This window comes from Dromaius novaehollandiae, chromosome 13, assembly GCF_036370855.1.
Source record: "Dromaius novaehollandiae isolate bDroNov1 chromosome 13, bDroNov1.hap1, whole genome shotgun sequence".
NCBI lineage: Eukaryota > Metazoa > Chordata > Aves > Casuariiformes > Dromaiidae > Dromaius > Dromaius novaehollandiae.
This window is the reverse complement of record NC_088110.1, coordinates 11,802,501-11,827,696: the sequence shown is the minus strand read 5'-3', so window position 1 is coordinate 11,827,696 and position 25,196 is coordinate 11,802,501. Positions and strand designations below refer to the sequence as shown.

Below are 25,196 nucleotides of genomic sequence, written 5' to 3'. Positions count from 1 at the left end.
AACATTTCTAAAATGGGTTTCCAGCATGTGGGGCTATTCAGGAATGACATGCTATCTACACACAATTAGCTATCTTTTTCTTAATCTAACATGTAGAAAACTGTTGTAGAATTAAAAGCTATGATTATGAAAATGAAGCATAACAATTTCAACCACAGTAATCATTAAAAGTACAAGTTTAAAAAAAAGAGAGACAAAGAATGTAACAAATGGATGGTTGCAATATTTTGTGTATACAATTGCTTTAAAATTTGTTTAAATTATACACATGGAAACCATTTTTAAACCTAAAAATTTTATGGCACTGTTACGCAAGACTGAAATGAATGATTTAAGTCTTGCTCTGCAGTAAATCATGGATATAATTAGCAAATGGCATACTGCACAAGTAATTTATCATTATTTGGAGGGCACCATTCCAGAAGGATTCAAAGATCTGCAGACCTACTGCATTGTTTCTAAATAAAGAACTATAAATACAGATTCTATAAAATATTAATATCATTACAGTACATTATGACTGCAGCATGTAAGAACATATAGTTAAAATAAAAAGTAGTCAATAAAATTAAAAAGAAAACGAGTAATAAAAAGGTACAAAATATATTTACTTTCTGTATTTGAAATTAGCATTATCTACTGGATTTTGCAGTCCTTTAAATTTGTACTAATGGCATTTCTAATGCTCGAGTAGTAAAATGTGTAATTTACCTATCAAAAGCGCTTTTCTAGGATCAGCTTGAATAGTGTTTTAAAACATAAGATGATTTTCATGAATTAAATATATATTGGAATTCCATACTAAACTTCTGCTGTTCTTCCTACACTTTAAAAGAGCTAGAAGATATTGCACATGTAATAAATATTGAAATACCATCATAAATATATACCCCAAAAGAATGTATGTCTAAACAAATGTCCATCTGAAGTTGTGAAAAGCACTTGTTAGCAATCAAGAGTTCCTTTTAGAGGAAGAAGTACAGAAATACTCCCTAAAAGAGACAGGGATCTGTCCTGTGATTCAGATCTGTGAGGTTTTTTTTAATACTTCCCTGTCAATATTGGCAATTATTTTCTATGAGGGAGCTCAAAAACAAGAACAAACTGTTTTCTCTGTGGACTTTTTCTCCGAAGTCATTTAAAAGACAGTAAAGCTCCTCTGAATGGTATAAGGGAAATATTTGTTTCTAAAACTTCCCCCAGAATAAAAAAATTGTATAATATTATGTAGTTTACCAAAGCAGTGGGAAGGTTACTCATTTTCAAATAACCTCAAAATCTACTTAAAACGAAGATGAAGGCTTTCAAATTTTTTATTTGTTTAAGCTAAGGGCTCAATTGAGAGCCTAGAAAGTACTCGGGATGCTCCCCCTCTCCCTGATCACATGAATTCACTAACAAGATGAACCTCAGAGCAGTCAGGACGGTACCGCATGAACAGGCTTACTGACCATGAACAGGGGCTGAATACCTACGGTAATGCAGACAGTGCAAAAGCAAATTATAAGCAGTGGAAATTTTAAATCCATAATATAATCCTAAAGCTAAACGCTGAGACATGAGAGCTTTACATCAACCGTGCTAATCGACCTTTTTAGAGGAGAAAAGGGCAGCACCTCAAACAATAGGTGTTCAGCAGAGGAAGAGGTAGTAATTAGCATGGTTCATGCATTAGACCTGGGTCCACACAGCGTAAGAGAAGAAATCAGATTTCAACATTTCAGTGCAACTTCTGAGTCTTTTACAACCACCTAAGTAAGTTCTGGCGCTCCACCCATGAGAATTAGGGTCTGCATTTTGGTGCGAGTCGTGCAAAAGCAAACAACTTCCGATGTGCAAGAATCACGGAGCTGAGATGGATCCCATCAGTTCTGACTTGTCTCCTCCTAGGAGGGAGAGTCTGCACCGCCCTCCCATCGGAGGCATTTTCGGGTAGGGCCAAGGGGACAGGAGACATCGGCTGTTTGTTTGTTTGCATTTCTGCAGGGGCTGTTTGGGAGCGTGTAAACTCTGACAGCTGTGCTGCCAGGCACAACGTGGACAAACATTCATGCTGTTTTTACAGCACGCACATACTGCAGCATTTTTGAGCCACTTTCTGTTATTCTGACGTTTGTCTCAACAGTTACTGTGAATTAAACAACAGTCACTAGTGACCTGCAACACAAATTAGGTATTTCAGGTATTGCCTAAGAACTAATCAGATTGGTGAAAAACAAATATCAGACTTTATAAGGTCAAATGCTCTCACTTTCGAGTTTTCACTCTTAATTGAAAAGCTCTTCCACAGCATCCCCAGTGCCTTTATGGAAATCTTTTAACACAATTATATTGATCACTTCCTTTTATTCTAACGGTAGTTTGGTGTGTGTGTGCATTACACACCGAGCGGACACACCAGCATGAGAAGGGGTGTCCCACCACTGCCGCTGCTGCGTGGCCCGCTGCGTAACGCACTTCTGCAGCGAGGAGGAGAGTTTTGCAATATAGGCTGCACTAATGATGCTATAAACATGCCGGAGCTGCTCACGGCAATAAGGATATTTAAAAATGGGTATAAGTGAGTTAAGTGAGTTAAAATATGCTAACTAGTGAAAACACTAATAATACTTTGTGCTTACAAAGTATCTTCAGTCCAAAGCACTGTGCACAACAACATACTTTTATTTTGAATTGCTGAACCCTGAAGTCACTACATTTTCCTGTCAAAGGCCTCTCCAGCGAGTGAGCTTTCCTTCAGTAACGGAAACCTGGGCCCAGCTCACCAAAAACGCTGTAAGCAATGGATGGAAAGAAAACACTGCCTGAGACAGTATGATTAAAAGTTCAAATCTCTCCTAGCCTTAATACACTGACTCTGTGGTGCTCCCACCTCTCGAATGGCCAAAAAGGTGAGCTAAAGCTGAAGGCCTGAACTCGGACTCGAAGTGTAGCAACACACTGAGGCACCTTTATACTACAAGACTGGCCAAATAACACTGTTCAAAGTCAACTGCTCAAAACCACTTTTTTCTAATTTAAATTAAAATACTGCCAGCAATTAGTTTACTTCAAAGCAACCTTAACTAGTGCTACTTCAAGGGCAGGCATTGGGAGTAGAGAGTAGCGTTGAGTAGGTTTGATCATCTTCAAATCTTTCAAATTTAGTGTTTCAGTACTTTCTAAATTCAGTAATTGTGCAGGATACCTAGATGCTATTTCAACCATTCAAATTAACACCCAACAATGCCCCATGTAAATCCCTGCACAAATGACAAAACTTAGTTTTAAGCTGCTGGGAGGTGTGTGGGGGGAATTAACCTCAACCAAACGACCCCAAAACCCATCCACAGTTTCAGTGGAAACCCTAAAGGACCCCTAATTTCCAGGACTCTAAGTGCAATTGTAGTAGTATGTGTTCAAAGAAAAAGAAGTGGGACAAGAGCACTAAGGCACAGTTCTTGTTAGAAGACAACCTGTTTGTGTCCCATGCTCTGAAGAGAGGTTTCTGAGAATTCATCCTCATGTAATGACTACCCTGGTAATATTGATCAGGGCAGTGTCTACATGAGCTATTTAACCCTTAATATTAGTTCACATAAATTAAAGTTGCCAGCTAAGGGTGAGGGAACATAACTTTTCCAAAATACTTTTCTGCATTTCATACCAGCAGTCATTTTTCATAGTCCACAAAGGTAATGGCCATCCTGGTCTTGCTAATTCTCTGGCTCTGTTTGCATCCCTGCAAACCTTTTCACAGCTGAGCAGAAAGAGTGATTTTGATGTGTACAATAAAAAGCATCTGATACAGACCAACTATCTAGGCAACATAATCACAGTTCTGATCTATCTACAACTCTGATTTACAAGACACAAGCCATCTCACAAGAACTACTTTATATCAGGATACAATAAAACAATAAAATTCAATGCTGCTTGTAAAATCTGTACACAAACTTGGTAGATAACTGGAAACAGACATGTTGCCCGGTAGAAACAGGTCTATTTACACAGTCGGTTGCATAAACAACACAGATGCATAACCTATTCAAACTACTACCAGCCCTGCTCACAATGCAGTCTAATCATACTAGTCATAGGAATTATCTGCTACGGCCTGTGCGAGGAGACCACAGCCAGATTATAAATAGATTTACAGATTTTAAGGCCAGAAGGGACAATTACGATCATCTAGTCTGATCTGCTATACAACACAGGCCAAAGACCCTCACGTGATAATTCCTACATCAAAATCATAACTACAATTTGAACTAAAACATACTTTAGAAAGACATTCTGTTTTGTTTTAATCACAGCAACAAAAAAGAATCCAACATGTCCCTAGGTAAACTGTTTGAATGGTTAATTACTCTCAGTATTCAAAATGTATGCCTCATTTCTAACTTGAATTTGTCCAGATTCTGCTTCCTACTACTGAATCTTGTTACATTTTTCTCTGCTAGATTAAAGCGATTTGTTTAAATCAAAAATCTACTCCCTAAGAAATGTACTTGCAGATTGTAAACCACTCACCTCTTCACCTTCTCTCACTCTTGAGTGGAACACCCTTCCCAAATTCTTCAGTGTCCTTTTGCATCATGGGTAGTCACTTAACCTTTGATGAAATTTCAATAATAATCCTAGGCCCAGTTCATCAATGCCTCCATTATTTGTTCCTTCACATCTTGTTAATTTAAAATTCATATTGTTCAAAGAGCCCACTTGACTAAGTGACTAATCAGTCCATCCCCGCGATTTTCATGATTTCACCACTTTTGTGCCATTGGCAAATTTTCTCAACAGTGATTGTATATACTCTTCCAAAAAATGATGAAATACCAAATAGACTAAGTGAAAACACTGCTTGTGGAACTGCCAGTCTATGTGCTACTTTGTATGTGTATACTGTTATTTTTTTTAACAATGTCACATAGAAAAAATTACTTTCACAAGCTTTTTATATCAAAAACTCTTTTATCAACTAAATAACAACTTTCACAGAGAAACTTGATGAAACTTACTTTCATAAAATACACTGACTGGCATTAATTGCGCTACCAATTCTTAATTATTTACCAAATTAACTCTGTAATTTTACCTGAAACTGATGGCAGGGTAGCCCATTTATAATTTTTCAGGTCTTCATATTCTCTCTTTTTGAAAATGCTAGAATAGCTTGAGCTTTTTGACTACCACCAGTGCTCTGGCACTTCCTCCATGCTGCAAGATGTGTTTTTTAAAATCAACTTTAATGATTTGGAGAGCTATTCAGCCAATGCTTTTAATACTTTTATGTACAAGTTATCCAGTCTTACTCACTCTAAAAACATTGAAGCATAGTGGGCTGCAGCATAGCATCCTCACTGCCTACTGACAGAACTGAAGTACAATTTCACTGGAAAACACTTACGAAGTCATCATGCTTCCTTCTGACCAAAGGGCAGCAGACTATTTAGTCTTCTGTATATGGCTGATAATTTTTTATCCATTCTCGTCCAGTATTAGGAAGAGAACATCTGTTAAACCAGCCAGATCTACAGAATTTTCTCCTATTCTACATAACACTGATAGCCACATATATTTGTTTACTACTACCTTTAGTTTCCCTTATCAAATCCCTGTACTTCTTGTCAATTTACGCTTCCTGCTGTGAGCACCTTTATTTAATTCCTCATACTTATCACATACAGTTTTAAAAAAATCCGTAATGCATCTTACACTTCCCTTCCCCACTGTTTGTTTTTCTTGCAAGACTTCGGAAGGAGTCTGCGTGGGGACTATGCCTCTCGAGCCCTCTCGGGGCTGCTCCTCCGACCAGCGAGCCTCTGCCCCAGCAGAAGGACCCACCACGCACTGCTCGCCCGGGCAGCCAGCACTGCATTGGTGACAGGCTCTCGGAGACAACGTCAGTGCAATTTCATCCTATACGTTTCTAAACAAGATATAGTTTTCTTTCATGCAAATCAAACGAAATCAAACACCTTCTAATTCCAGTGAATACTGCTTAATGAAAATATTGCAAACATTTTATAGCATTTTTTATTTTACCATTGAAACAGTTATTGATAACCTATTTTATCCATTGTGCAGCAGATATTTTAGAAATGAATTGCTGTATGGTTTAATTAGTTCATTATTATGCCTATTCTTACATGGTAATTTCTTTTATCATTCTAATCATTCACTTCACACTTTTTAAACCAAATGGAATATCAAAGGTTCTGTAGGATTATTTTTGGATCCTGCACATGTTTCACCACACAATTAATCTGTTTGTCAGAAATACTAGTTAACTTCTTCTCTTTACTACTTTCCTTTACTAGCAATTTTTCTCTATTAAATAAGATGGAAATACCCCTATCCCGCAGAAGGAAAGATTTTTGATGCTTTGGACTTAGGCTATTAAAGGTTTTCTATTGTACACTAGGCATTACAGTAAAATATTTGAATTTTTATAAAGTTTTATAATTGAATATTTCCATTTATTTATATCTCATCTACAATATTTATTTAGTCTTTTTACATGTCTTTACTTAGTTAAAACACGGAGAGATAAATATGGTTGTTCCTTTGCAGGGAAGACTCAGTACATTAATATAAACTGTACACTAATTCCCCCAAAGCATATATATATGTTGTAAACCTGAAGACTTTTTACACAGCTGCTTATTGCTAAACAGTGCCTTGTCCAGAAGGGGACAATCTGTGTCTCTAATTGCTGTCACTGAAGCTGAGATTCATTATGTGACTTTCCCATTAAAATGTGAGCATTAATTTGTATAATGAAATATCACCCACTGCAGTGTTCATTAGCCATGCCCTACTGTATACTGCACATTGTTAGCTACCTAGAAACTGTAGTTAATTTCACTAATGGATATTTCCCTACTTAGTGTTTGGTAGGAAATTTATACTGTAACATTACCTCTTAAACTTTTAAGGAAATTTAAATTCAATCAATTATTTTCAACAAAAGTTTGGGATGTCATTAAGACAGGAGAAAAGGCATGCTGTACAATGTTAAGGATGGGAAATCTGGAGAAATCTAGAGAAATGAAAAGTCCTTTTAGTTCATCTTAGAAATGTAAGAATAAAGGATGTTCAATACCAAAATTGTCTCCTCTTGGAGCACACATACCCATTTTCCTTAATTATTCATATTGCTCATCCCACTACAAGTGCCTTCAGAGAATGGCAACAGACAGTCGTTTTTTAGGAAGAAAATGTGAATTGAAATCATTTAAAACAGCACCATTTTTACTGTATTTCATCAGTTCATCTAAGCAAGTTTTAAAATTCGCCAGTCACGTTTCCCAAGGAAAAATGCAGTAACACTGTATGATGTATGTAATGCATCTAATACCTGTAACATAACATACACCACGTACAGACGCACAGTCTATGGACACAGCCCTGCCAAGCCTTTTCTCCCTACCCCTCTCTGTCTTAGGTTCCTTTCGTTTAGCACAACCCAGACCTTCCTTAGGGCTATAGCTTGCTCATGGAGATTATTGTGGTTTCATTACTCAAGGGATTTGACTATGCCAGCCATGCTGGGAATACACCTCAGCACCTAATGACCACACAAACCCAAACTGGTCTACATCTGCAGTACTTTCTGACTGCTAACATGGGGTGCTAGAGCTAATCTGAAAACTAGCCCCCGCATAATATTTGCTTGTCAAATGCAGAGCATAAGAAATCTTAATTTTTTATACTTAACCATTTCTGTGCTGTACGGAGGCCTAGGCATGTACAGTAAAAACTACATGCATGAAATTGGTTTTGGTGGGAATTGAGAGTGCTCAAGAATAAACAGAAGGTGCTCAGCTCCATGAAGGATGGAACCTAAATTGCTAGCCTCAGAGGGGAAAAAAGGAAACTTTGGACATTTCTGCATATGAGTCTGAGATACTTTGATGGTTTTCTTCCTTTCTTACAAAGCCTGAGCATCTCTGAGCCTTCCATGTAATAACCTTCACAGCTGTATTACCATTATTTTATAACCAGGAAGCTGAATCACAAAGTGGCTAGTCCACTCATGTGTCTACTATGAGTTAAAAACAGAATCCAGTTTTCTCTTTTCCAGGACCAACATCATAATCACTGGACCCTCTATCCTTTTCAAACACCATCACTGAGACCGTCCTTAAATCCTTAAGCTATGAACCACACTGTTCTTCCCCGGCAGGTTGGAAACAGAGAACAAAAGAAATACAGTAAAGGAGAAATAGGTGAATGTGCACTCTCAACGAGGCAACCAAAATTATCATAGAAATCAACTGTCTATCCAAACATATTCTACCTTACTAATAACATTAACTTTGAATATTTGTACTCTATCTACTTTTCCCCTCTAGACTATTTTGGGGATATATGAGTATGGGGAGGATAGAATTACACCAAACTGTAACTACATTCAATTACTATTCTTGATGGCATCTGTTAAAAAAAAAAGCAGAATTTTTGGGTTTATTTTTCTTCATGGTTTGGATAAATTCTTGATCGCTATAAATTTAGAAATGGGACCAAATTCTTACTTTGGGTGGTATAACCCCACAACTTTACTGGAGTCTCTTCCTTATTTCCACTAGTGCATACACATACTTTGCCCCCACTGCTGCATCTCTTAGCACAGAGTTTGTGCAAGTTGACATAGGCAGTTTGAAGGAGCAGGGCTATGTAGCCCATCTCTATTCCCTGGTCAACATAAGTCAGAGGGCTGTGGGGAATTCTTTCTTTCCCATCTGTAAGCCACATGGCCCGAGAACCTTGTGCACTGCGATTCCTTCCTCTTCTCTCAGGGTCACGTGAAGGCACTCTCCTCCTTCAACTGTTTTCAGAGCGAGAAAGAGAAGAAACTTTGATTTTACGTAAGTATGCCCTTTTCCATACAGAAACAGACATCATATCTTACTATTGTTCCTTAAAGCTCTTGCTGACCGAATACTGTTCAGGTAGTTAAGAAGAAACCTCTACAACTGCATGCTGGGACTCAACTGAGCATGCTAAATAAAACTCTATTTTTTTCCTGGTGATGTTTATTATAGGGTAGTGAACTACATGGAAACTGAGACTCAGCTGTCAAGAAGGTAGTAATCCTAAAATATCCAAGGGAATAAAAAAGCAACCCAAGCCACTAGCTAATTCTTCTAAAACACAGGATAGCTTCCTCCTCTTGTGGATGTTGAAAAGGCTTCCCTAGCTTTTTTGGGCCAATTGCCACAGAAGCACCTCCTGGTTGGATCAGACTTTGGGTCTTGCCTTGGCACGCGTACCAAACCAACCTACTGGTGTGCCTCCAAACACACAGATGTTCGAAGGAACCTGACTTCTGCTGAACTGCTTGAGCTCATCTCTAACAAACAGGTGCTGTGAGAACAAGAACAGTAATTGAGTTAATGTAGTGGAGAAACACAGTAAAGTGTTTTTTATCAGTCAGTTATACGATCCAGGCATATAATAAAGACAGAGTGTGACATAAAAAGCAGGAAACTCTGTCCTGATAAGTATGAACTAACCAATATTTGTTTAATAACTGGTATCTATTACATCATTTCCATTTACTGCAAAGCAACTTAATTTTTATTAAATAAGTCTAGTAATTTGCCAATTTACATGTTTATAATATTTATTATGATTATTTCTAATATGTAAAACACTGTTCCATTTAAACATACTCTTGTCATTATTTACAAATACTTTGTTCTTAACTTAATGGAAATTGATCTTTATCTATTTTAAAATAATAATGCCTTTTAAGTATATTGCAAATGTTATTTCAACAGCCTGTATGATGTTTTCATAATTTTTTGTTATTTTATATAAGGCTTATTTTTTCTTGTTTTAATTTTGTTTAGTCAGTTTTAATATGCAATTTTTATGGAATATTTCCATTGCAATTAATTTACTTTCCATTAGTTCTAAGCCACAGATATCAAATGCATAATCGCTGCCATCTTTAAAACAACAACCAAATGACCACTATACAATAAAGCAAAAGGGAGAGATGAGTATCCTCAGGCTATTTTAAAGTATTTTCCTTTACATCCTCCATTAGTAAAAAGTGTCAGACTGCTTAAAAGCTCATAGTTACAAGACTATTTTCCAATAAAATAACCACCATTTATTTACTATTACTACGTTAGTGAGCACACAAATAGGGGGTTCACTGTGTTTCATTGTTTCTGCGAAGAGCAACACATTGAAAAGAATAACCTTGCCCCAAACTGTCTGCAATCCAAACAGACAAACTACATTAAGGGCCAAATTTTCAAATTCAGATCAAACCGTCATGGGCAACTCCACTCCACAATCCAAAGAAAGAAAAAAGTATAATAAATAAGATGTTCCATCTGTTCAACTAATTTTTTCCTTTAAATAATTTTCAGCCTTCATTTTCATTTTTCAAAATCAGCCCTCAAAGTTGCATACCCAATATTAAAGTATTACATCTGTGCAAGCACGTACGAGGGATATGGTTGCATTTTTTGGGAAGAGAAGAAAATACTGCTTATTTGCTACATCAGTGAAGTAAAAATAAACAGTGAAGTTTATTAAGTAGGAGATACTAACAGAGGGAATACTGGAAAGTATTTTTTAATGCAATTTATTTTGCCTACCGATTAAGAAAGTGGCAGCAAAAATTCTGAAATTCTTTGAAAAAGGTTTGGAAAGAAAATACTTCTTCAAATCCACTGCCCACTATATTCTTTTACAAAGAGAAGTATCTTAAATCTCCAACTTTGCAGACTCTCCAGAAGCCTGCTACAATACCTAAGACTTGGAATAAAACAGCATCACTGTGGCCTTGACTCATATATGAATTTCTAGGGATGTCTGTAGGACCTGAGGATATAAACATTGTATGTCAGATTTTAATCATGCAATGTGTAAGCCCCCTTCAACATACACTGAACGTCTATGAGAATTCTAGGCTGCACGTATGTGTTTGTTTTTCAACAAAAATGGTATTATAATTTTAAGGGAGTGGTTACATTCCTGCAGTACACAGAGCAGTCCACCTGGTGAGTGACATACCAAAATAAAGACAGAACCCAGACCAGCAGTGGGTCTCAATGGGATAGAAATGCTTTTACTATTACTAAAGTAATACATGGTAAAGTAGTAAATCTGGTGAGTTCTAATGCAAAAATGCTGATGCATGAAGCTGAAGTATTCATATGAACTAGGGAGAGGTTAAAAACGAGCATGTTAAACTGAACAAAAATAGTAACTGAGCAAAACATACAGAATCCCTAAGTAGATGCTAAGGAAGGCATTTGAAGCAGTTAGTACAACTAAGTCTGAAACCAATAGGCTTATGTCTATTGAAGGACAAGGGTAATTGAAGGAAACAGTGATGAAGCAGGGAAGGAGACAGAAATAACATCAGCTGGGAAAAGATGATTCTACTAAAGTGGTCTTTATCCAAAAAGACACTCCTTGTGCGTTTATTTAAGACTGTCATGTATCTTTCTCAAAAAGCTTTCTCCAACTAATGAGTCCAAATCTACACTGGAAGCTGAGGCTCCTAGCCACATACCATGTCCCCCCCCACCCCAACACACACACTGCATGTGTCGATGGTGCTCCACTTCTCATGTTCCTCTCACCTGTATGTATTCTCAAGTGGACCTTTAAGTGATGTGATGTTCTGAAAGTTTTTCCACAATATGGGCAGTCTTTCATGGCAGAACCAAGGCTCCTGTCTCTCAGTAAAGCTGGCTGCTGGACTCCTACAGATCTCCCAGCTTCTTCTCCAATGTCTGCAACACAGAAATGTTCTCACATCACTTCAGCACATGTCAGAAGTTGTTCTCACTAAAACTGCTAACACAACACAAAGTTAAACATGTCAGTACTACACCTGTCTATTTCATTCTTTAAATCTGACAGAATGCTGACAATTCATGTATTTTCTTGTTATTCTCTTAAATTATTTCATCTTTCCTATCATCATTTTAAGCAGCATATGGTACCTTTATATTGAACTGAATTATACAAGAAAAGAAACAGCTGTGTCAGCAGCTGGTTTGATTTCTTCTTTTGCCTAGTTCCTATTAATTTTTCCACCAAAAGTTTTAAAATGTTGCTTTGTTGAATCTATTTAATTTTTAATTATTTCTAAAATCTGTATGTTTTTAGAGGGAAAATGTCTGCATCAAGTATTTTAAAACCTCCCATAAAAACACCGTTGCAGTGAAAAGGGGGGCTGTAACACAAGTGACAATGCCTACACACAAAGGGAATCAACTTTCTTCTCAACATTTCAGAATTACAGTTATGATACATGACACTTAGTGAGTAACCTAATATCACACGAAAGTCAATGAAAAAACTGATCAGATGAGGGTGGATTCTTTCTCCCTCTCACCCACAGCCACTGGGTTTTCCCCTTCATTGTTCATAGCTACATTTATTCTTTGCATTTTAATAGGATGGTTGAGACTCCAGGACCTCTATTCTCTCTCCTCATGTAAAGAAACACTCATTCTCAGCCATCTTGAATAAGCTGTTATTATTCAAGCAAGCTATGAACAATGTAACTTATGGAAGACTGACATAAAAATTACAAAAATGGAGAGCATTTTTAAAAGGTCGTTATTCAAGACCCAGATATCATCTTGTATTTACAGGGTCATGTTTTCACCAAAAATGATCATGGCAAATGCTGAAATCCTGAAATGGATTTACAATGCTGGCACACCACAGAGATGCAATACAGATGGATCTGTTAACACACCTGTATGCAAAACCCGAGCTGTATGGTTCATGTTGAGGTAGGAAGCATATAGTTAAAATCTGCATGCAGAGCCTTGATTATTCCAACCATAAACTACTGACTAAAAATGCTGTCTCTCTGCCCATTTGATAAGTAACTAAAGCTGTCAGGAAACAGAGTGAAGTTTACACAGCGTTGCCTTTTAAATGGGACTGATGGGACATGAGAAAAACTTAAATATTTGGCTACAATAAAAACTAGTCGCACGGTAGCATGGACCCAAATACAACATTTCTGGAAAAGGTAATACTAACAGACATTCCACTGTTTACTATAAAATGGTTACTCTAAACTATTTTGCTTAAAGTTGAAAGAAGGGGGTGATACAGAATGACAAAAAAACTAAAAATATATGCAAAAATGTTTATCTTAGACATATATCTAGTCAAGCTACAGTTAACTTTCAAAAAGCAAAAGCTGATAGTTTTCACATCATATTCTTGCCTAATATTTTCTAATTGCTCTGAGTCAGGCTGTAGCGTTAAAGCACAATATTTAAGTGAAAAGGCCAGTAACTGTCATTTTTGAATTATTCACAAGTATGTAGAGTAATATAATGTTGTCTTTCAAAACCCAAGAAAACATACATACATGGCTAGTCTACAATTCCAAGTTCCCAAAGAGTTTAGATATCCCACTTTTTTCACCTCAGAAGTTGTAAATACTCATGTCTAAACTACTTTGAGCAAAAAAGAATTTCTGAGTGTAAAAAGCATTTCTGAAGAGCAAATACAGAATGCATGATGATAAACTGCAGGATTTTATTTTAGTTTTCAATAAATACTATAGGAACATTATAGACAAATATATAGATAAAGCTAACAAGCCACTTAGAAGGAATACACCAAATAAGTCTACTAGTTATGCTTTGCTATATGTCACTCTAAATGATGGCCTGTTATCCATTTCCCTTTTATCTTTCTATCTAGAATATGTGTGGCCCAATAAAAAAGAATAAATTTGTAAGATAAACAGCTCGCTTTGCAGATTTAAGAGTCTAATTTTCACTTTACACAAAATTGAATTTTTTCAAGGCAGCGAGACGTTGGAGTTTACTCTAGCAGTAATCCCTCTGAAAAAGCAAACTGAAAACAACAATGAAGCAAAGAAAGATGTGGGTGGTCTGAAGAGTTTTCTTTTAGATTTAAGTAGACATACAGTAGATAGCTCTAAAGGCTTTACTCCAACAGGGGCCTTACCTTGAAGAATTTTTCTTCCCACAGTGAAAGCATTCCTAAAACTTTAAAGCTGGGCTGAGGGGTTTTCTTTTGAATTCCTCTGCCTACAAAGCCCACCGAAGTGCTGGAGGCCACCGTTACCTGAATGAACAGCTTTACAACTAAGTTCTTTTATTTCAAACAAAGAAAAATAATGTTCAAGGCTGCTGTCTTTCCCCATCAAATGCTACTCCATCTCCTTACTAGACTCGTTTTGGCAAGGCTACTTGTCAAGGAACTTAAGTTTAAGATTTGCTTAACTTCAAAATGCACTTAAGTCTCATCGACTCTGCCACCCAGTTGCTTATGCTGATTCTCTTAAAACGATGTATAGAAAGCTAAGGGGAAAAAAGTGAAACAGAAAAAGGAAAGCGAACTGCAAGGAAAGAGTTAAGAGGCAAACTAGTGGATACAGACTAAGCCAACAACAGTGTATGTAGCGAGTGAAAAATCTTCCTCAAAGAGCTTTACCAATAACTGTTTTTTCTAAACCTCAAATGTGCCCCTTTCTCCTGCTGTTGATACCCCCTTCCTAAGTGGAAACTCTCAGTTATGTCAAACTGTGAAACCGTGGTAATGTTTTACAGATCTACAGAACTAGGATTAGCCCCACCAAATTCATTTTATTTATGACTTACTCAGGATTTGAGCTAAGGTTTTTGGGCTGCTCAAGCCCAAGGATAAAAGAACAGGAAGGAAACAGGAAGGAAAGAGAACAGTTATTATCTTACAGTTCTTGTGGTTCACTGAGTTATGTGGTCTACATGATGTGCACTTGATGTACATGAGATTAGACTGCTTTTTTGCTGTCTACTTCCATTATAGGTAGGTATATGTCCTGAATGTCTTCCTGCCCATCTCTACTTTTCCTGATTCAATACAGGAAAAAGCAGAACAGAATATAAAATACAGTAAAGATGTATATACTAGATAAAAGGCTTCTGAGTTTTCTATCTGAACTTACTCAAGAGGAGCTTTTCTTCTGCTTCAAAGGCATCTGTTCACAGCAAAAGTCATAGGTCGGAGGGCAAAAAACAATATACAATTCTATATATGAAACTGGTCTTTGTATCAGAGTAAGGCAACACCTGTCAGACCTTCAGCTCGTATGTGTGTTCTGCGTGGTGGGCAGGTAGATCTATCTCCTTGCATAGGACATGGAGGAAATTCAGCAGCACATGAAAGAGCTGCAAGGGGTGGTGTGACATGTACATCTGAGGCATGTTCTTGTGTACCTCAGCTGACCATAAAGTCACACTTTATTCTGCAGCCTCTCATGGGGTAGACTATAACAGCTCACCTCAAGCTGAGCACCATTACCTATCGAATCTGTATTTCAGACATGCAAATATTCAAAATTTTAATTCTGTCATTGCTGCCATCTTTACGAAAGTATGCCTGGACTTTGACTACCTCATTCCTTGGGAAGCTGTACGGCATACAGAAAGTTTCTGGGAAAACATCCTTTATCTTTTCTGGTTATTCCTTAGAGTTTGAATAATATTGAAAATAGTGAAAAACAGGGCTATAATTAACCATATTTTTTAAGCTACCTAAGGTAGCTTTGATTTAATATACGTAAATGTAAATGAGAACAGAATCTAGCCCAGTGCTTATAATCTGAAATTAGAATCCTATTAGCAGATGTTACTATACATTTTGCTAGTGAAGTTCATGACTTAAAATGAAATAGTCTAATATTACTGAATATTACAGTTATATTTTAGGCCTCCAGAAAGAGTTACTAATGTCTTAAGTCAGAAACAACTTGCTGTCTCTATTGTTTCATCAAGGATTTAGGTTTTATAATGACCATATATGGGAATCTTAAACTGTTAGGCATTAATATGGATTGGCAGAGAATTTGTTTAACAGAGAGCTATTTTAGAAGAGAATTGGAAAGGAGGCCTACTAGTGGGAAAGCAGCATTCACATTGTTTGTATTATTAGAAATAAAGATTATACCAAAGGTTCCACTGGCAAATAAAAAGACACCACTTGTGACATCAGACTGCCCACTTAGTCCGCTGAATCGTACAGGAAACAAAAGGCACGAGCTGCTCTGCCCGTGCTACCAATTAGTGCATCAGCAGATTTAAATTTAAAATCAAAACTAAATTAAACTGAAGTAAAATGCCCACACATCCATTTATACGACGTGAGACTTGCAACATCTACAAGTGAGCACCTGACAGTCAAAGCCAGCCCCTCAGGCTACAGGGGAGCTACGTAGGTGCTCTTTCAAGCATAAGAGAGGGGGAGCCAAAATATTCGAAGCAGTTTCTTGGTAACAGGTAGGCTGGTGACTTGGGGGCACTGGACACACCTTATTCATACTTTAAGCACACGACACACTTACGACTGGTGGTTTTCACAACCCATGGGTACAAAACACTTTGCACATCACTACTGCATATGTGCAAACTGCAGCTATATTTTAGTGCTTTTCACTGCAGTATGCATTTTGAGAAACACACAACAGGCGGTATGTATACACAGCACAGAGACATCAATAGACACTTTACCAAAATTAAGCTTTTGTTTATCACAAAATGTTGCTTATCCTCTTTTTTCATTTTAATCAAATACCCTGCAGAGTTTTTGTTTTGAAGCTCTTAGTAGTCTTACTTTTCACTTTGTTCTAAATGTTTAAAACCTTTTAATATAATCAAAGTCCAAACACAGTTTCTGAGTACATCTTTTTAGCTGTCTGATTTGTTTGAAGAATTCTGTGACCCAAAGAGACAAAATATCAGATGTAGTACTTGGAAAACAGTGTTATTTACTTGCCATTAACTTACAGAGCTCAGTTTGGCCTGAAAGTTATGTACGCTAAAAAAAAATGATTTTTTGGAAATAGCATTTTTTCCAAAAGGCTTTTTATGATATGCTTTTAAGAAAACAAAGAAGACATCTTCAGCACATTACAATATCTTTCATTTAATAGTTGGCAGAAGGAAAGTCCCAGATGAACATTGGCCTGTGTCTTTCTCTTTAACCAGCTGAGTGATCCAAGCTTTTAATAAAGCTGTTCCAATTATTGTAAAAGTCATCTAGTACCTTATAGCCACAAATATTGACAGTTTATTGCACAATGCATTCATGACATTTGAAGGTCACATCATACATAATACATAAACTTTTATAAAAGTGTCTGGAACAAAGAGATACATGATCAGCAATTACATCTTACCATTTTAGGGTATGATTTTATACTTTTTCAAAATGAAATACTGTATGAAATTCAACTTGTTAACAAAATACAAAATAGTTCATCTTCTTTATTTATTGTTTTATTAATCAATGATAGAGTTCAATTGTGCAAAACAACAGAATGCAGTCCATGCCCCAAGAAGATTACAGTTAAACATCATCATTCTGCAAACCATCACACATATTCTTAGCTCCACACAAAAAGAAAGTAAGCTTAAAGCTTTAATCTTGCAACTGTATATCTCTCTAATCCAAATAAATTCAATGAAGCTTCAACATTTAGATCTGAATCTGGTCTTTATAATGTTATTGTAATATTAGTTTGATAAAAATGAATCAAAATGAAACTGAAAACAGTGCCTGAAAAATTTTTTGAAAACATGCACATGCAAGCATACCAAGCATCTTCAGCCTGTCTCCAATGCACATGACTCTTAGGACTATTCTAAAATCACTCGCACATGCACACAGTATAATTAAAACGTGTAAGTTGCAATTTATGCAGTCAGACCTTTGGACAACCCTTCACTGAAGACAAATGTCAGGAATACAAAGACCATAGCCACGAGAGTGATTCTCTTTGGTTAAATAGTCTTCACTTTTAAGATATCACTTCTAGGTCTTGGGAAATTCCAGCTATCGACTGAGAGCTGAGGTTTCAGCAAAGGACCACAGACCGCTATACCATTCCCTTCGATAAAGCCTTTGCTAGTTTGTTTAAAATTCTTACTGTCTTCTTCACTAAGTCCTTCGCATGCAAGACTCTTGAACTGCAGAACTCGTTCTCTGGCTTTTCAATCCTGCTATTCCGGTATCATGGCTTCAACATCCCACTTCCTTTATCTGACTTTATGGATCAAAGCTGCTCAGATCCTAAATCACTGAGTTTGCTAGATGATGTTCACGAAATTCCACTACACTTGTATAATCTTTCCACAGGAAAAGTGGGTGCTTTAGAACAGGACGTACTTCGTCATTCATCAGAACACTGGGTCTGTTTGCTATCTTGAATGTAAGATTAGTTACTCTCAATGATTAGCTTTTGCTCGTTCTTGCTTTCTTTGGAGGTACATATCTGAGCTGCAAGAAACACCTTATTGTACTTCTCTGCACAGAACATCTATTTTCACAAGCAAAGCAAACACTTATTCTTTGCAGCAGCTATACTGGCTTTAAATCTGGCTCTCAGGTGTACTCACGAATCTCTCCTTGGTAGTTTGCCAATGTTCTTTATGTCTTTTCTCCTCAAAGTTTACGCTGGTGTTCACTGATATTTCTGATAGTGATGTTAGCTCGCAAACTTTCCATAACATTTAACTTTTCATGTCTTTTTTTTTCTTCTTCTAAAATAGAACATTCTGGATCCTTACCCAACGTCTGTGATTCTCATGTAAGCCTGTTGGTCTCACCAGTTTTCTTACCCAAATCCTTGACTCACCTGAGTTAGCTTTGATCCTGACTAACAAATCTGAAATGGGTACTTGATTACTGACCAGATAGGACCTAGTCTCTCCAGACTTTATACAGACTGTTTACTGCTTTTGGACAAAATTCCAGTGGGGAATCTAAGCAGAGAAGCTATCCAACTGGACCATCATTTGGATTTGTATGTGTTATTTGTAGGCAGGTGTTCAGGTACCAGATGGCCTTAAAGCCCCATACTACTCAGGTTATAGCAGCTTCTACAGGCTGTCTGCATCATATTCCCATCTCTGAGATTTGCAGAGTAGCTACATGGAGCTTGATAAACACTTTTACCTCACATTGCTCTCCTGATGCCAAGGCTAGTTCAGATATCCAATTTGGGAGAGTTGCCTTATAGTCCCTCTTTAATTAAGTACTCCTGATCTCCCACTCTTGGGATGGATTGCTACTGCTGATTAAGCTCCAGAAGTAAGGATCTGTAGAGGCAATTTCATGAGGGAGAAAATGAAGTTGCTAGCTAATCAACTAAAACAACCATTCACTGGACTTCTGTGAACAAATATATTACCTTCTCCTTGCTCCATACTTACCTTGTTTCTTCCACATTTTAGCATCACCACATAACAATAAACCAAACAGTAAGGTGTACTTCATTGTGACCTCTATCTTGTTCCTTGACTACACATGTGAGAAATTTAACCATGTGGTACAGTGTACCGATTACAGTATGTGGAAAATCCAAGACACAGTAGGCAAACTGTAAGAAAACTGGTGAATCAGGATGAAGGGTGATATTGAACCCATTTTCTCTAGGTTCCTCCACTGCGCCCAACCATGTGGACTCTGCAAGATTTTCAAAAATACAAACTAACACTATATACCGCATCATTTTCAAAGTCCGTTAATGTCTTTTAAAATCTTCTGAGTAGTTGTATGGAAATATTTAATGACTGTTTCATTTCAGTTGCTGTGCTTAAACAAACCCCCCAAAACCAAACGAACCATTTTTCCAAGTCAGAACAATAGACTTGCACACATTGCAAGTAGGTCTCAAGGCATCAGGTACTACCGTAGAAGTTTTTGCACACTATTGTTTAAAAAACCTTTTCATTATTTTTATCTTACAATAGAGTGCCAAAAGCAGTGCAACAGTCTAGGCAGCAGATCATCAGGATTTTATAAAAATTTCATTCTAATTAAATAAAATGCACATTTTTCACAGGAATATCTTTCTGTAGACCCCCAGTAAGAAAGAAAAAAACAACAAAATCAGTCACATAAACATAAATGTATAGGTTAAAATAGGTAAATTGATAATTTCCCCATCAACAAAATGAAAAACAATTAGACAACTGCCATTCCATTTACAGATTAGTGATTATAGAGGTGCTAACAGAGCCACCAAAAAGTGAATGCCACAGTGTGTGATATAACTTTTGACAGACTATGATAGTATAGACTTTTTCAATATCTACATTTTCTTACTTATTACTTTCCAGTGCTGCTTTAAACTAAATGACTGATTTGAACTAATACAAATACCTCCGTAAATAATTTTTCTTCCATTTAACTTCTCTTGTATAATCTCCAACTTTTTTCCCCATTTCAAGAAAAATGAGCTGTATTTGAAGAAATACTACGAGCAATTCTGAGCTGCTGAATCTATTTTACTAGCACCCTTTTACTATAAATAAAAAAATAAATAAAATACGCTAATTACATGAGTTTTGTTATAACAGAAAAATATTGATTAAATTCATTACTTCTAATCTTGAGAAGAGATCCTTAAACTGTTCAGTATTTTTTTCCTCCTTGTTTTAACAGTGTATTGTGGACATATTGGAACCAGGACATCTTTAAACTCAGCATCATATGAATTGGCTTATTAATCTTTTTATACTAACAATGTATCTCAAAAGGTACACTAGTAGGTCAATGTGTAGCCATGTTTTGCGTAATAGCCTTCAAGAACACTGATACTATAACATGTTAGTCTTAGCCAATAAAAATATAAATTGCTGCATATGAAGCTGATAAATCAATAATCCCATTCCCATTTTCGATTATGAAAACATATATATATATATTTATTTTTTATCTAAACTATCCTGGCAATGAAAAAGAAAGATTACCATTTTAAAAACTCTCTCCTCTGATTTAGCTGAGCGTGTGGCAATAACTGGTTTAGGCATAGGCTTCAGTATGCTGGAATGATCCTGAAACTAATTTTGCATGTGTTGGAGTTGGACTGTGGCCATGCACGTCAGTATGCTGGAACAGAGTTATCTAAATCCTGAGCCTTATTTTACATGTGCTGGTGTTGGACTGTGGCCCTGCAATCTTTTAGGTCTCCATCTGTACATATCAAAGCCAGGGTGCACCCAGCCACCCTCGCTGCCGCTCACTGCTTTACCTCCCCAGGCCTCTTCTGAGCTCAGTTCTCAGCAGCAGAGACTTGCAACTACCCTGTCACACATCGGGGTCACTAGGTGCTCTTCAAGTCCTCGCGCTTCTCATTAATCTGCCTCTAAAGTCTCTTTGCTGCCATGGCTGGCCTTTTTCAGCCTATCACATTTCTTCTATCACTACTATCCTAGACAGTTATCCTGTCCCACATCGCTGACCAGAAGGACCAACCTCTCAGACAGATGGTTCCTCAGATTCAGTGCATTAACAATTTCCTCTTTCAATACTAGGTAACACAGCCTACTCATTTTAACAAGCTAGGAAGATTACAGCTCCCGGACTTACTGAAGGCGTCTCAGCGTGTCCTAGACTGCTAGTGCTTTACCTGCAACCCTTGTTCAAAGTGATTTAAAGTTCAGACAGTCCAGTCAAAAGCTAGAAGTTGTTTTCTTCTAGGGAAGGGGACAAGAAACAAAACGATCAGGTACTTGGAAGCCATGTTCATCCAAAAATACAAGAAACACTGGCTGTCCATAAATTGGGAACACCAGCACAGAGCTGGTACTAATGGGTACTACAAAAAAACTAAGGTAGCTGTACAAAGCCCTTATCATTACCCAAATGTGAACTGGTAACGTGGAAGGACTCAGTCTGACTGCAGCATGGCACATAGTTATTGCACACCTCCTCCCACTTGTTTACAGTTCCTCCATATTTGTCTACCAGCAAATATGGATTTTAACCCATCAGGACCATCAGTAAAATTAGGAGGCAATTCAGACTAAATTCTTTGGAATCGCACTACTCTACCTGAAGATAACATCATTTTGTCTATATGGAGCCTATCAAACTGAGGAAACAACTTCACAGTAAGGTCAGAACTACACATTCAAATGGAGATCGGGCATTTTTTCTGTGACTGGTCAGACCCAAGTTAGTCTACCAGCTTTCTCAGAGACAAGGAAGAATTATTTTGGAAGAAGGAGGACTGTTCCATCCCTTAACTAATTAGCGGTGCACTTCTCAGATTCTGTTTCTTCAAATTCCAATTCCAGAAGAAATTCAAAAATGAGGTAGTCTGGATGCACAGGAGCACCTTTTGTTTAATAAATAATTCAACCATGTATTCCTTTTTAATTTAAAAATGGTCTGACTGAACAGTAAACAGAGTGAACTGAAGTTGGCAAAACACAGTGTTGAAAAATTAAAAAGTGTATTCAAGGCTGTATTCATTTGCTTCGCATTTCACATACTGGAGAGACAGACTGCGCAAAGTTTTAACCTTTTTTTTCTTTTAAATTATACACATACAGTCACATGACACTCATTTGATTTTGAAAGCAGCCTTGCCCTGAAATTAGTCTCTCTCCTTTTCTATTACCAGCACAACAGCCACTGTGCCTTCACATCACGAACATTATCAGAAACTCAGCCAAAACATTCTCATGAGCTTCTCTGCCGTGACAGTAAGAGACGAAGTTTGTTACTGACCATCTTAGAGAACAGAAATACTGTAAAACATTCTGGAAATATTCAGACCATCATCTGAATCAAGTATCTTGAGCTTACATATGACCTTTGGAGACAACTATCTGCAGTACCATATATTAATAAGTATACGGCAAGGTACAGGAAACACATCAGGCTGCTAAAATCTGCATGGAAATCCATCACAGTACCAAATGTGTAACAAACTACTGCAAACGCATACAGACACTTGCAACCAAATCAAATGTACTCGGTACTGACTGATCCTTTTGAAAACAATCAAAAGCATACAGCACCATTTTAAGTATGAGTTCACAGGCTTACCTCCTAAAAAATGAAATTTCTAGCAGTAAGCAATTGAGGCTAAGAAAAAAAAAAGTGAGTGAAAATAGTGGAAGAGTGAAAATAGTCAATTTTTCACTTAGCCTTCAGCACCACGATGTTTAACAGTTGTTGTTCAATCTTACGGCAGAAAGCACGGAAAAAATGAGTCTGTGGTGAAACCTTTTTATCGGATTCCTGGAGGTCCACCCATTCCCCCCCATCTCAAAGCAGCAGCAGGTAGTTAATGCCTTCCTATCGAAACACAATCTTTTCATCTCCGCTCAGCTGAAAATTTTTGATATGCATCCCTGCGAATGGCTCTCCTACCTTCTGCATCCTTTCTGTGCTCAGAGTCTTCTGAATCAGTAAGCACAGTGGCCACTCTTGTAACCATGACACAACATCCACTAACATGAAATTACCAGATGGATGCTCAGATGACATCAAATGCTGATGGAAAGAAATCTTCTTATCTCAGAAAGATAAGATGTGCAGGAAAGAAGATCTCTAAGGGAAAGAAGATTAAGGGAAAGATGCGTAACCTTTCCAAAGTAACGCTGACTGTAAAGAAAATGACTCAGCAATGTCACATCTTCCAAAGTGGCCATAATTATTTAAAATGCATCTTATTAGAGCTAGAGGATGGCAAACACAGGTCATACTTGAAGGAGATGAGGTTTCACAAGTTTATCTTGTATAATTCCACAGCATATGGAGGAAGATCAGCTTTTCACCAAATTTTCACTATTCTGAACAATAGTAAAATTACCTGAAGTATATAAGATGAAATCTTTAAGTAGACCAAACAGATAGATAAACACTTTGAACAGATAAGAAAATGGGTAGTTTTTAATGAAATTTTCAACACCTTTGACCACCCTCACAAAGCTGTCTATGAATTAGATGTACAAAATAAATCCCTGATTCTGATGAAATCTGAACAAAATCTGAACAAAAGTATCAGGATAACTGTAGAAAATTGGTTAGACCCAAACTCCTACCCTGCAATTCAGAAGGGCTTAAGATTATAATTTTGGTCAATTACCAGCTTAAATTAAGACACTATGCAGTAAGTATCATCTCAGTGAACAGACTAATTTAAACTCTGAGAATGCAGGCTACCGCATTTGTGGAGACACATGTTTCCATGCCTTTTCAGGATGGTACTAGTGGGAGCTACTCCAACAGCCTGGCAAGCCCATGCAGAATTTGGTACATAACAAACTGGCTTGCCACTGATTACATTTGAAAGCTGTCTGCAGTGGCACTGGCCAACCTAACAAAGTCATGTATGGGGTTGAGAAAAGGTGAATGATAGCGTAAACTGGTCAAATGAAACTAAAATAATTTCAACAGTTTTACTCATACTGGTCTTTTTCTGGCTACAGATATATGATATGCACTCCCAGTCATTGGTGGTCAGAGACATTTGTTTCAAAGGAGAAATCCTGTTGATGACTATGCTACAAGGCTTGCTGATTAATGCTGAAATACTTTATTAAAGGGTGGACAACCAAAACCTGTCATTGAATAACAGTCAGTGATTCTACACTGCTATCATAACAACTTTCATCATAAAACCACAGCCAAAGCACGTTAATCAGGAGACTAGCACTGTATGTTTAAAATAAACAATGATGGGAATATGCAAGTTAGGAAAGGCAGCTTAGATACAGATACAAAAATGATGACTACTGTAGACCACTGTAAATTACAGTCTAGAAAAGAACTCCTGGATATACCATTAGATTCTCTACTGCTGTGCTGTGTGCTGCTTACCAACCAAGTATTTCCTTCTCTGTATTTCAGGTTTCTTTTCAACTAATATTTGTTTTAGTTATGTTGAATCACTGTTCACCTACTATGATATTATTTGATTTTTTTAAAGATATTCCTTTCTTTTTGGATACACTTTCACCACAGTTTTTTGAAGTATGAGAGTAAACACACAGTCCCTATGATAGCAATTTCATTCATAGTTTGACAACTAAATGTCACATTGTTACTTGAAACTCCTGCCTCTTATCCCTCTATTTTTCTTCAGGGAACAACAGCACAAATACATTTTGTCATCTATTTGAAAAGACACAAGATATAATTCATCTATGATGATTGCAATTTTTGGAATTAAATCTGTGTGATCCAAAATGGCAGTATGATCTACATATTAACCACAGCTATTATAATAAATGAAAGCAAACACAGAGATTCTCCATACATTTACCTTTATTGTGATTAGGCTTTGTCAGACTTCTGGCTGAGAAGGCTTTACACCATTAAGCATTACTGAAAATACTCCCTGAAAAGTATGCCTCACAAGACCGCAGTCAAAGCACAATTATAGACAGCGGATGGCACGT

General features: G+C 37.0%; 1 protein-coding gene across 5 annotated transcripts in view; it reads right to left on the bottom strand.

The window, feature by feature from the left end:
- ZNF536 (zinc finger protein 536) overlaps positions 1-25,196 on the bottom strand; it is a 356,025-nt gene that overhangs the window by 129,335 nt on the left and 201,494 nt on the right. For all 5 annotated transcript variants that reach the window (XM_064519627.1, XM_064519628.1, XM_064519626.1 and 2 more), the window contains one exon: positions 11,595-11,747. In XM_064519627.1, coding sequence (XP_064375697.1) covers positions 11,595-11,747 — 153 coding nt within the window. The remainder of the gene's footprint in view (positions 1-11,594; positions 11,748-25,196) is intronic.